General features: G+C 32.0%; 1 protein-coding gene across 1 annotated transcript in view; it reads left to right on the forward strand.

The window, feature by feature from the left end:
* Positions 1–10,507, forward strand: part of LOC110995213 (nephrin) — a 333,726-nt gene extending 323,219 nt beyond the window's left edge. Inside the window, exon 17 of the mRNA XM_045630341.1 lies at positions 10,020–10,507. Within this exon, the coding sequence (XP_045486297.1) occupies positions 10,020–10,199 (180 nt within the window). The 3' untranslated portion in view covers positions 10,200–10,507. The remainder of the gene's footprint in view (positions 1–10,019) is intronic.
* Positions 10,508–14,287: the final 3,780 nt, after the last annotated feature.

Consider the following 14,287-nt stretch of genomic DNA (forward strand, 5'->3'; position numbering starts at 1 on the left):
AATAGATCTCTGTTTATTGCCTCATTTTGATTTTATTTATATAAATCTTGAATTCATTATTTTCAACAAACAAAACAATTTTCTAATTTTATGCAGTCCTTTATATTATTATTTAACTAATTTAAATAATAATTTGGTTTTACTATTACTATCAAACGAATTATAAAAACATGCAATATCAAAAATTATGAGTTTCTTTTTAAACGTTCATTACTATCATTTAGTTATAGAATATAATCAACAGAAAAACAGTTACTGAAATTAAATGTCTTGAGAAGAATAACTTCGTAACGCGTGTGTTTCTCGTAAACAAATCTTGTTAGAAAACCGCTCCAAACATTTTAACATCGAACAACACATAAAATTGTAATCAAACGAAACAATCCTCAAATCGGTCAAGAAAAAGTAAATAAAGTGTGATATTAAAACGCAAGAGGATTCGCAGGATCAAAAGGATTATGGGATCACAGTACGTTTTTATCACTGGCTTTCATTTTTCGTTATATCTTAAAGGAAATTCGTAAAAGTGACCCAAAATTAAGTATAAGTGCTTGTTACTCGGGTTACAAAACAAAAGGCTACCTTTGTTGTACAAAGGGATCTTTAAGAAAAATTTCGGGAGCGATCGGAAATGTTACATAGGGCGTTTCTCATAATTTAATCTCGGACCAATCAAGCGCATAGGCGCTGCAAACAGCGTATTTTACGCGCGCATTTTTTTATAATTAGCGAACTTTTGTACATGCAAAATAGGGAAGAATGTTTTTTATAATTCTAAGAGAAAATGATAAACCAAAGCTGCGATGTATGTGTTATTTAGCGTAACACGTTGACGCAAATAAATAAGATTAAACCGACATTCAATTCTTTAATAAAAATATCAGATTGATACAGCGATTAATATAGAAAAAATTATACGAATACTTATTTGCGTTATAATTATGAGCTTTTGATTCACCACTGTTTGAGTTTCTCACATGAATTCATTTATATTTAAATAAATAATCATTAATGTTTATGAACAAAGAATTTTCGACTGCACAAACGCCGTTCCAATTTCAAAATTTAGCTTCAAATAAATAAGCGGTTTTTAATTACGTACATACTCATTAACCGTCACTGATTACGCTTTTGACGAGTTCGTATTAAAATTCCACACATTCTCTATCGTTCAGTAATTTCGGTGAAGGCTTGAAGCAAGCGTGATTCAAATTTAAAGGACAAAGATTTCCTAGAGCAAGATGACTAAGCACCAAAGGAATTAGTGTAGTTCTTAAATCGATTATTATTACATTATTTGTTATGTGTTAATAATGTTCCACACTTTACCAAGGCTCTATTGAGACTGGCTGTGTTCACGAATTGTTACAAAAGTGTGTGAATCAATAGACTCTCTTAACATGTCTCTGACTTGGCCAGTTTTTTTAAGACACATGTTTAAATAGTAATAATGAAGCCCATTTAATTCCCATCTTAGAAATGTTCCAATTGACTGTTTCCGAGTAGTATGTGGAACCAGCTGCCCACTGAAGTATTTCCGAACCAAATCGATTAAGGGTCAAAAAAAGAGAGTACAAATTTTTAAACGACCGGCAACGTACCTTCGAGCCTTCTGGAAATATAAGTGTCGGGCGGTGATTTTACTGAACATCAGATGAGACTCCTTCCCCATTGCCTTCCATTACATTAAAAAATGTTACGAACAGTGGTTAAAAAAGTCGTGATACCGGCTTAGACCCAAAAAGTCGATGGCGTGTGCCAGGGCACTACGCAATATAAATCAGGAACAGAATATTTAGTTCGTATTTATGTTAGATTCTTATATTGTGATCGTATATTTTCAAATATAATACAGATATCAGGCTTTAAAATTACAATGGTAGCGTTAATGTATGGCGGAAATTTGTAATAATGGATGCGATATTGGCGTAGCAGATGCATTTGAGTGTTTTAGTGCGTGATCCGCTGATATAAAATAGTTCTCGCCAAACTTGGGAAATTAAAGACACAAATCAATTGGACATCTCGCTTTTCTTGGATTTTACTTACTTTAATATTGAAACGAATAAATTTAAGGTTTTACACACGACTTAATTCTTGGAAAGTTTGCGCTGAATATTTTAATGGTGTGTGGCTTAATTCTCAGCGAAAATGTTCATCTGCTTTATGCTCTTCCACGTTTGGATTTGAAGGATTCTTAACTGTTTGATTGATTTAAATTCGATAGTTGAATATTTTTTTACAATGACCATCACGTTTTAGGGTTACGCGTCACATTTATCCGTTACGTTCTATCTTAAACAATACATTTGATATTTCAGTTAGAAATTAATAACAAAAATATATAATAATGATAGTAATAATTATTATTGAGCAATTTAAGTAAAATAGTTTTTGAAAATTTAACTAGGTGGCAACACTATATATGAAGGTTGATTGTAACTAAGTGTTCTTGCTGTCATTCATCTTCCTACCAAATAAAAGTTATATTTGTGCTAATTACTATCGTTTCTTTGATAAACGACCCATAATCCTTCAGGTTATGGGCCCAGTAGATTCTGCAATTGAAAGTTTTAAGAAAAATAGCAAAGAAAAAGTTACAATCGTATTGTGAAGAAATTGACAAAATAACCTCAAAATGGATTCAATGCGGTCAATAAACTTAGAAAAATTTGATGGAAATAACTTTAGGCAATGGAAATTCCAGATAAAGTGTGCCCTAAAAGCAAAAGGGATTGATATTTCAGTGCCTAAACCGGCTGGAAATAATGTTGAATGGACAAAGAATGATGGCATGGCCATGTTTATTATAACATCTTCGATGGACTTCAAACAAATAACTTTAATAGAAAATTGTGAAACTGCTAAGGAAATAATGACAAAACTTGAATCAATATACGAACAGAAGAGTGAATTATGTAAAATGTTGATCCATGAAAAGTTTTATCAGTATAAAATGTCTACAAATGACAGTGTAGCTCAACACATTTCTAAAGTGGAATCATTGGCCAAGCAGTTAAAAGAAAGTGGCGAAAGTATTAGTGAAATGGCTGTGATAACAAAAATACTTGGAACACTGCCTCATAAGTATAGATCACTCCGTCAAGCATGGATGTCTTTGGATCCAGAGCAACAGACTCTTGTCAATCTCACTGCTCGTTTGTTAGATGAAGAAGCTAGTTTACAGTGTGAAGAAGAACAAGAAACCGCTCTTCTTGTGGCTAAGAAAGGATGTAAAAATAGCCCAAAACAAAGTGAGCTGAATAGAAATGCTAGTAATTCAAATCAAAATAAAAACAGTAAACACAGATTTGAATGTTATAATTGTGGGAAACGAGGACATTTTTCTCGAGAATGTCGTGCTCCAAAGAAATCCAAGTATAGAAAACCTCAACAGGAAGGTGCAGACTTGTTAGCGTTTAATGTAGAAACCAAATTCCATGAAGCTGAAGACAATGTGTGGATTTTAGACAGTGGTGCCTCTGCACATATGACCTATAGAAAGGAGTTCTTTGTAGAATTATTGGAATGTAACCAGAAATCATTGACATTAGGAAACAAACAATCAGTGGAAGTGGCTGGCATTGGCAAGGTGTTAATAAAGAGATGTGTCAATGGACAGTGGGAGAACAGTGAACTACATGATGTATTGTATGTTCCGAATTTGCGACGAAATCTGTTCTCAGAAGGTGTGATAATGCGTAAATCCTATATCATTATCAAGAAAGACTCTGGTGCATTCATTTACAAAGGCAATGACTTAGTAATGTGTGCAACAATAACAGAAAATAATTTATACGAATTGAAAATTAAAGCTGTGGTCTCAGATACCTGTAACTTAGTTCAAAGTGATCAAAATAACATTAAAATGTGGCATGAAAGACTGGGACATGTTAACCTAAAACAAATCAAGAGTATGAGTACTGATAATGTGGTAGAAGGCTTGAAACTGAATAACAGTGATAAAACTGATTTTGTTTGTGAAGCATGTGCATATGGAAAGCAGTGCAGATTTCCATTTCACAAATCTATACGAGGAGAACTACAGCCAGGTGACCTTGTATATAGTGATGTCTGTGGACCTATGAGTCATACATCTATCCAAGGTATGAGATACTTTATATTATTTAAGGATGCTGCTACAAGTTACAGGCATGTATATTTTGTCAAACATAAAAGTGATGTGATGGACATATTCATGAAATACAATGCTATGATCAAAAATAAGTACATGCATAGTGTCAGAATATTGCATACTGATAATGGAAGAGAGTATGTGAATAAAACCTTCAATGACTATCTCAGCAAAGAAGGTATAATTCATGAGTGTACTGCGCCATATACACCAGAACAAAATGGGCGTGCTGAAAGAGAGAACCGTACCATTGTGGAGAGTGCACGTTCAATGTTGTACGCGAGGGATGTGTCACTGGAATTATGGGCTGAGGCTGTGAATTGTGCAGTATATTTATTAAACCGGACTTCCTCCAGCCAAACTCCTAAGAAAACACCATTTGAATTATGGAACGGCATCAAACCTCATATAGGCCATGTGAAGGTGTTTGGAAGTATTGGATATGTCCATATTCCTAATCAGCTAAGAACTAAACTTGACAAAAAGAGTGAGAAAATGATACTAATTGGGTATGATAATAACAATTACAGGATGTTCAATCCAGAAACCAAAAAGGTTAAAATATCAAGAAATGTAATTTTTTTAGAACATAATGTTCCAGAGATAAGGAAGAATATTACACAAATATACATTGACGATGAAGTGAAGACATTAGGACAACAAAATCAAATGCAAGAAACAAATGTAGAGAAGTTTTGTATGAGTGATTCAAATCCTGCCAGTACCCCTGCAGATGTAAATGTTGTTATTTCAAAGAAAATGGATGAAAATATTATTAATTTTCCATACAGAGAAGCTATAGGGTCCTTGTTATTTTTGAGCTCTGTTTCAAGGCCTGACATTTCTTTTGCTGTAAATGTTTTGAGTAGATATGTAAACGATCCAAGTCAACAACATGTAAATGCCATTAAACGTGTTATTAGATACCTAATAAATACTAAAGATTTATGTATATGTTATGGAGAAAGTAGTGATCTCACTGGCTATTCGGATTCAGATTTTGCAGGTGATGTAGATACGCGTAAGTCTACTACAGGTTATATTTTTAATATGAATGGGGGACCTATAACATGGTGTAGCCAGAAACAGAAGACTACTGCTCTCTCCACAACTGAAGCAGAATTTGTAGCTGCTTGTGAAGCTGCAAAAGAGATATTATGGTTACAGCAATTATTATTAGATTTAGGTGAAAATATTACATCTGTTCCATTGTATGTTGATAATCAGAGTGCAATTAAGTTAATTAGCAATCCTGTTTATCATAAGAAAACCGAACACATAGATGTGAAATTTAATTTTATAAGGGAAAAGGTTGAGTTGGGTGTAATTAAACTAAATTATATTCCTAGTAACAGTCAATTAGCAGATATGTTAACTAAAGCGTTACCAACTCAAGCTTTTATCTATTTAAGAGATCACATTTTGTTTTTCTTTTCACAACTCTAATTTCAGTAGGAGTTTATTTTTTTTATATTTGTACCTAGTTTAAATTTTAGTGGGAGTATTGAGCAATTTAAGTAAAATAGTTTTTGAAAATTTAACTAGGTGGCAACACTATATATGAAGGTTGATTGTAACTAAGTGTTCTTGCTGTCATTCATCTTCCTACCAAATAAAAGTTATATTTGTGCTAATTACTATCGTTTCTTTGATAAACGACCCATAATCCTTCAATTATATCACAATTAATGAAATTGTTTAATAATCTTAGTCCTGAGGTAAAATGAAATAATTGTATTATTTGTATTCATGTATATGATAATAAAAGCCTTTTGTTAGACTTTATCTAATTTAACTTTATTTTACCAATTTATTGAAAGTTTAAATATATTCTTTTTCGTTTATATTATTACTTTTTTGTATTATTTTAGACTATGTTTGGTAATTATAAAAAAAATAAGATTTTATTATGCATTTCCTGCACTTTAACCATTATTATTTTAGTTTTTTATCTTACTAGGGTTGCCTAGAAAATGTTTGTTAGCAATAAGGCCACCCATTGCGTCCCTTATAAATTTTATGTATTATTTGTTTTATATACATCCTACAAAATGTAAATAAATTAATAGATTACCGTCAAACGCAATATAATAAATTTAGAAGGGCATTAAAATAGCATGTTCCAGAAGATTAAAAATACAAAATATAAACTTTGATGAAAACAAAAATATTATTAATAAAGATTATATGTTTTGCAATAACATCTAAACAATTTCTGCTCATTTATAGCTGGTCCATATTCCTAGCTTTACAGCTTACATAAATTATATCTACAGCTCCTGGGATCAATTCATCTTAAAATAGAATTCGTAAATTATTATGAAACTACCGTATATTAAGACTAGATATTTTTAACTGGAGCAATCTATATAAAATGTATGTTATGTGTACGCTAGTAAATCCAGTCCAATAATTTAGCCTATATCTTCGTCTCAGACTGAATCCATTCCCAAACTTTACAGCTGAGTGGGCCTTTAAAATAAGCTCGTTCTGTCATTGGAGATCCTCAATTTTACGAGTTCGATTGAGTCAGTCGGTACGTAGTGGCCAGTGGTATCTTTATGATGCCCAATAACTTCTTTACGACCCATTGACGATATAACATCTTAACGAGTACTCTTCGGGCAGTAAAGATAGAGTTTATGTTAATGTAATGATAACAGAACTTACGGTAATTACTGTTAAAATTTGCTCACAAGTACTTTATTTTTATTATATTACTAGCTGACCTGGCAAACGTCCGTTTGCCATGTAGGTATAATAAAAAATAGGGGTTGATCGTAGAGGGTTGAAAATTTAGGGTTGTATGTATTTTTAATGCTGTTGAAACAGTTGATAATAAAATTAAAATTAATCTAAAAATTTAAAAGAAATATTTAGAGGTTATATTTATTAGTTAATAGGAAATGTCACCCTTAACATTTAGGGGGATGAAAAAGATGTCCGATTTTCAGGTATACCCAATATGCACACAAAATTTCATGAGAATCGGTCAAGCCATTTCGGAGGAGTTTAACCACAAACACCGTGACACGAGAATTTATATATAATATTTTTTTCATTTAATAACTTTTTATTGTGTTCGTTTATATTTATAGCTGTGGAAATATAAACCAATTAAATAATACAACAATTTTCATTGGTCTAATTTTGGCACGTGAAAGGTGTAGCTAACTTCTGGGAGTACCTAATTAAAGTCGGATAACCGGGTTCTAAGAAACTAAGGGTTTTGCATAGATTAGTTATGGGCGTTAATTTGAAACATTAAAACAAGAGAGGGTTTAGGAAATGCTCATGTGTCACTAATGGATCAACGTATCGGAAATAAAATAAAATTTTAATTCAGAACGAACAAAAGGACATTTATCAAGTCTGATCACAATTTAAGAGCTTGCTTACAACGGACCTAATGAGCGTCTTAATGCAGAATTTAATTCCACAACATACAACAAAATCTAAAATCAGAAAAACTTAATATAATGACTCAAAAATTATCCATTTTTTAACCTTTTTGTTGACAAATATTGTATATTGCGTCTCTGGCTATATTTTTACTGCAATTGTTGGTATATAATTTTTGTTTGATAGATTACAAAATAAATAATTACATACGACTTTACTCATGTGGACCTCTCATGAGGAGGAATCGTTTCATACGTAGAATAGAATAGAGAATGGCTATGCATTGGCCTGAACACAAAAATATCTGCTTATTTCAATAGAGATTAGGGACGGATGTAGAAGGAGTTTTGATAATCAAAGTTCTAAGAAACGCTTGCTATGGCGCATTTGGGAGCATGCTAAACATCTACTAATACAGATTAGAAGCAAAATTTTAGTAAGAGATCCCGCGGTGTTTGGTAACGATAGTATATTTCATATTTTCTCAAGCACTTCTTATATAAGTCTTAAATGGAAAATTAAGCGTGATTTTCGAAGCGATAAATTCACCTGTTCGTTGATTAACCGTGTCGCCGAGACGGGCTGAGGAGCTTTTTAATTAAGGCGATAGTTTTATCGCGATGTTCTTTTGTCCGCACCACACAGGTGGACTAGAGTGTAGGCCAGGAGAACGTGAAATTCAGTCTCATAGGTTTAATGTGCGTTTTACAGTAAACATTACTGAAATTTTTGTATGTGGGAAGAAAGGTTAGAACTAAAAGCATAAGGTTAGAAATACTTGAATTTATATAGATATGACCCATTTTATTTAAAATTAAAAGAATGAGTATGTAGTTATATACACGTGTTAGAAGTTCTTTAGCAAAACACGATAAAAATCTTTTGAAAAACTTTATCCTACGATTGTGGAGAAACGACACAAATAATTGAAAAAAGGTATTAAATACATTGAACGTTTTATTATAACGTATTGTCTAGTTGAATAAAGCCTAGTAAAAAAATATATAAAAAAAACTAAAATGATGACTTTAGCTAACTTCAAGGTGTCAGTTTTTGTGAGAGCATCGTAAAAATTTAATCACTTATTTTTTCCATAACACGTCAAATGAAGTATAACTTCAAAAATAAGTCAATATTACGTACAATAGTCAAAAACAGATTATGATTTCTGAACTGATTCTAGATTCTGTATTTATTGGTAATTTCTCTATGGCCCTACAAGAGTTTTAAACCTTTTAACTCGAAGCAACTTTCAGTATAAACTGAAAGTAAGTAAGATCTTATGACCTTGCTTGTCGTTGAATAAACTTAGCTCTAAAAAAATGATAGAAAGAAAAAATCATACCTTTAAAAAACGCTCGTTTACTTGCCTCAATGTAGTTGACTAATGATAGTTAAGGTGAAAAATTAACCGAGTGTATGTTACAGAAAACAATGCTGCCTTGCAATTCGCTCTTGTATTTTCATTTGTCACTGATTAATTGCTTAAATGTTCCCCGTTAATTATTTTTTATATAAGCTTGTAAATCTAGCTAAGGAAATCTTGAAGTTTTTATATGAATAACGAAAATAATAATAATAAATAAAATTTTAAATTAAATAAGAGTCATAATTTAAACTTACTGATTAAAATCTCCATGAATAAATACAGTACAATTCGATAGGCATATTGTCAGATGCGTGATATACAAAAATGCAATCTGCAATCGAACATATTAAAAACAAGAACGTTAATATTTAAGTATGATTATTATAATAATTGAAACACGACTTACTATTATTCTTATATTTCTATAATTTTTCTTCGTATCTATAATTTTCCTTTTTTAATTTCCAATTTCTTCTACTTTTACTAGCGTTACTCATACTCTTCAAAATGTTTCTTTAAATAAACTGAAAACGTATCAGTTGTCGCCACATGAGTATCAAATTGAGGGTTCGACTTTGACTATGTTACATCTGGCCTTACAGCAATGACGCATGGACTATTAAAGAAGACAGAAAGCTTTTGAGATGTGAGATGTCCTTCAACAAATCGGAACGACTTGTTGCAACTAATAATTATGGGCGAAACTGTACTGTTAAAACTTTTACTAAACTATTACTATGTGTGACAGTTTGAACGGTAAAACTTTATCCATATTAGAATGATTGTCAAAACATTACGTAATGTTGAATGCTTAAACAATGGATACAAAGTAATAGCCGGTAACCAAAACTTTTTATTGTAAATTGATTAATTAAATATGAATGTTTGAAAATATGTGTTATTATTTTTAATAAAAAAAACCTTTTTAGGACCCGAGTGGTCGGCATCTAACACGTCGGGTGCCGAATACTCGGATCCGAGAGCTATTGATGGCAATAGCTAAAAAAAAATAAACAGCATACCCGCACGGATTCTAGAAAAAAGCACTAATCTGTTTATAAATCTGTTAATAATATTATAGTTGTAGATTTACCATAAAAAATACAATTTCAGGCGTGTAACGGGCCGGGGGCATCGTGGACCTGGGGTGCCAGAACCGCAATTCCTGCCGTCTCCCTCGGCAGGAGTGCCTCAGCCTCTCTCAGATCCTCACACGCGCCTGCCACGGATCTGAACGTCGACGCTATCAAGGAGAAACTACTAGACAATCGCATCCCGGAATCGTGTGTATAGATTAGCGAAATTGTTCTAAAAATGAGGTATTTATTTGTAATTTTACCTGGCTCTGTGGCCGTGCTGCCTATGCGTATGATATATATGTGAAAAATACTCGACCCCCGATTGTTTTAAGACCTTTCATATAAAAACTTTCCGTTTGTGTTTACGACTCAATGGCACTGAGCGTGTCTCTCAAACGCAAATACAAAGACAAGTTATGTGTAGATTACAGCCCCGCTCTATAATACTGATTTATTGTCTGGAACTATGACGTCATCTTTAAAACCCAACTTTAGTCATCTGTGGCGATGATGTTTTGGACCGTAAATAGTTTTTAAAACATAATTAAAACTAGAAACATACGATACAAATTTATGATTACTTTATTTATTATTTACGTGACTATAAAATTATATTATAGTTAAAAGTGCAGTTTTAAAAGATTATTTTAGCGACTGAAATACTCCCTGTCTTCATAAAAACAAAATTAGTCAACAACTCTGTATCTTTCTGTCAAATGTGTTTACGCTGGGATGAAAAGAGATAGGTGATATAATAAAATAATATACAACGATGTTACACATGTAATAATAAATCTTGATTTAATACAAATAATTACATCTTTATCATCACGTGTTGAGCCGCGTCAATATACTTTTGCGTTTACATTCATACCCGATTTACTCGAAGTTGAGTTAACTAGACTTGTCTCTTTCCATCACAGCGTAATCATGGCTATAACGAAAGAAACAAGTAGCTAAACAGATGTTCAATTCTTTTAAGACATAGGAATAGAAAATGATATCGTATATTCCTCACATCTTATTATATCAACTTATATAATCAATTTTGATTCATATGTTATCGCAATTTAACTGTGTATACTTTTTTTGATAGTTTAAAATTTATGAAACATTTGTATTGAGTATTATTTCGTTTAAGAATGGACGTATATTAAATTGTGTGAACACGTCCTTAACACGATATACAGTCTACAATACGCAGAGCGCAGTGCGGACAATGCGGCGGTATGTACAGGCCTAAATCTATCATGTTATGTAAGTGGTGATTTTTCATTTCGATAGAAATTTTAGTTTACATCGGCATCTAAATGCTCCAAACAGGAACCGAGCGCCCGCAGTCGAAAATGATATTTGCAAAATTTTCGTTGAAATATCCGATTTCCAAAGTTCCCTATTGACTTTTCATATAACACAAACGAATCTGAAGTGCAACAGAAACTTTCAAACAGCTTTAATTACGTTAAACCGAAGACCGATTTTACGTTTCATTTGTCGAGTGCATTTCAACTTTTCATTTTCGAAATATCGAAATCGGATGTTTCTTTAACTCTTTCTATTTCCATTAGGTTTTCGATGGCTGATCGTCGACTGAGAATTATACCAAATATCTTGCAATTAGCACAAACATTAATTAATATTATTTTTTTACAAAACAGAGAGCAATTGGCTTCAGCGTGTAACTCTCATCCCTGAGGTCGTAGGTTTGATCCCCAGCTGTGCATCTTTTTTTTTTCTATGCGCGCATTTAACATTCGTTTGAACGGTGAAGGAAAACATCATGAGAAAACCGGCTACCCTCAGATGGCGTGTGTCAGGCAGTAGCCTCATCACCTCCTTGCAAGATCGGCAAATCATGAAACAGATACAGAAAGCTGCGGCACAGACGATTGTAGTTCCACTGATTTATTTCTTATTATTTTAATTTTACAAATCACTCAAATTAGCATCTTTCGAACTATATTTTCAGTTCCTATTGTAAATGTCTTTAAATAAATTGTAATGTGTATACACTTTTCGCACTGAGTATGGATGTCGGATAGAAGTTAAACAGGTAAGAGGGTAGTGTGTAATAAGAGCACCAATGTTCAGGTAATGAACAAGATAATGCAACAAAAAGTATGTAGAACAATTGTTCTGGCAGCGGTCGGAGCAGTAGCAAGGGCTGAGTGTAAATAAGTAATAATTCCCATTCACACCTGCTTCCGTATGACGTCATAAAACTACTTCATTTGTTGTCATTTTAATCATATGCAAGTAGGATGGAACATGATTCCACATATTGTGATTTCGGGTGCTAGATCCTTGATTCACGAGCTATTCAAAATTTCAAACGCAATCCTAACGCATTAAGAAATTCTACTACTGGGAGATGAAAATTCCTTAGTAAAATAACATTTGATATCATTATTATTATATCGCCAAAAGTGGACGCATTTTTAGCTTTTATGTCCTACATTCCCTTTCCTTCACTAAGCCGAAGGTAAAGGTTTGAATACATTTTGTATTATTTTAGGTATTGCTTCTTCTGCTTCTTTTACAATTGTGGCGTACTCATATAAAATTGAATTCCTCAGTCGTCGATACTTCATCGAATAATTAGGATTTTATTATGTAAATATTAGGATGTAAGTGACTGAATCTTTGCCACTTTTTTACGTGTCTCTAGTGTAATAACTAGATAATTCTTGTGGGATTGTAAATAATGAGGATAAAGTATTACTATCGGCAGAGTAAACTAGCGTTATGGACGCACGATGTATGTATCTTGTATAGATTCGAATTTCAAACGCTTCGATGGTAAAATAATATTTAAAATTGGAACTCTAGTGACATATCGTATTTTATTTCTAAACAACAGTGTATGTTCTGTGTTTTTGGAGCTTTAGAAAAATCTTTTTCGTCAAAATCTTTTTGAAATTCGAAAATATTCCACATATCATTAACATATCTGTTAAATTTTATTCTATCATCGAACAAGAACTCTCCTTAGAATAATTTAGCTAGTGTTAAGTGATTTGTTAATATAAAGTTTAAAACTCAAAGAGTTCGCCCTATTGTTGTTTATTTTGGACGGATTAAAGGTTGTCTTGAAGTATACACATTGTTTTATTTCACTCCTACCTTTTACCCCATAACATACTAACTCAACCTTAAGACCAGTCGAACCTTTTGTTATAATAATTTAAAAGCTTACAACAATAGACACACATATGATAATCATCAGACAAATTTGGATTTTTGAACTGAAACTTCTGTATCGGCATTGGATAAAAATTTACCGTCACATTTTTCTGTTACGCGTCACATTATTTCGTTACGTGCATCTTTTTCTTGTCCCTACCATGGTTGATGCGAAGAGTTTCGAAGCTAATAATAACGATAACCATGATTGAGTAACAATTCTACTACAATTAATAAAATTCTGAAAAAAAAACGAAATATAATGGTTGAAATATTTTTTTTTAATAAATCGTATACACATATACATACAATTGTAAATAATGTTAATATTTAAAATTTATTGAAGTTAAAATTCTTTTTCAGCGTTGTAAAAAAATTAACCGTCATATTTTTCTGTTACGCGTCATTACAAAAAATTGCATAAAGTACATAATTTTTCGAAAAATTAGGTCATAAAGAAGTTTCACTTCTAACGTGTTTTTACTAGTACACGCAGACATTTTTTTATATGTGTCATTTTATATATTGTATATATCACATTGAATAATGGCTGGCAAATTATTGAATTAAATAGAAATAAAAATGACATAATACCTTTCACCCTGAAGTCGCAGGAGTTTTCACATTCTATTTATTTTCAGGAAGTCTAAACTATTTCAATGCACAGGATACGATATATTTAAATAGCTCTAAGATACAATTTGATGTCTCAAAAATAAATAAATAGATTTATTTAAAGCTACAACACATTAAAAAAAACATCTTCAGCTTATATAAAAGCGAATATCGTAGAACTTGATCGCTGAAAAGCTCTTATTCAATGGACAATAAAATATTCCTGTTAATTGCAAATACTTCTAGTCATATAAACGCCAGTCCTTAGAGAAGTAATGATCTTGCTCAAAATGAGATTATTCAAATCGCTTTAAGCTTATAATTATTTCTTGCCAGTCCTTCTTGACCGCTCTACGCCCTTGACTTGGGAACTGGTCGATAATCTTAATTAAAATCAATTTAACATCTTTTCTATTGGCGTTCATAAGTATATTTGTTTAACTTTATAAATAAAGTTATTTTGTGTTTGAGTTCACAAAATCACATCAAGAGGCACCTTAAAAT

The sequence above is a fragment of the Pieris rapae genome, chromosome 12 (assembly GCF_905147795.1).
Source record: "Pieris rapae chromosome 12, ilPieRapa1.1, whole genome shotgun sequence".
In the NCBI taxonomy this organism is placed as follows: domain Eukaryota; kingdom Metazoa; phylum Arthropoda; class Insecta; order Lepidoptera; family Pieridae; genus Pieris; species Pieris rapae.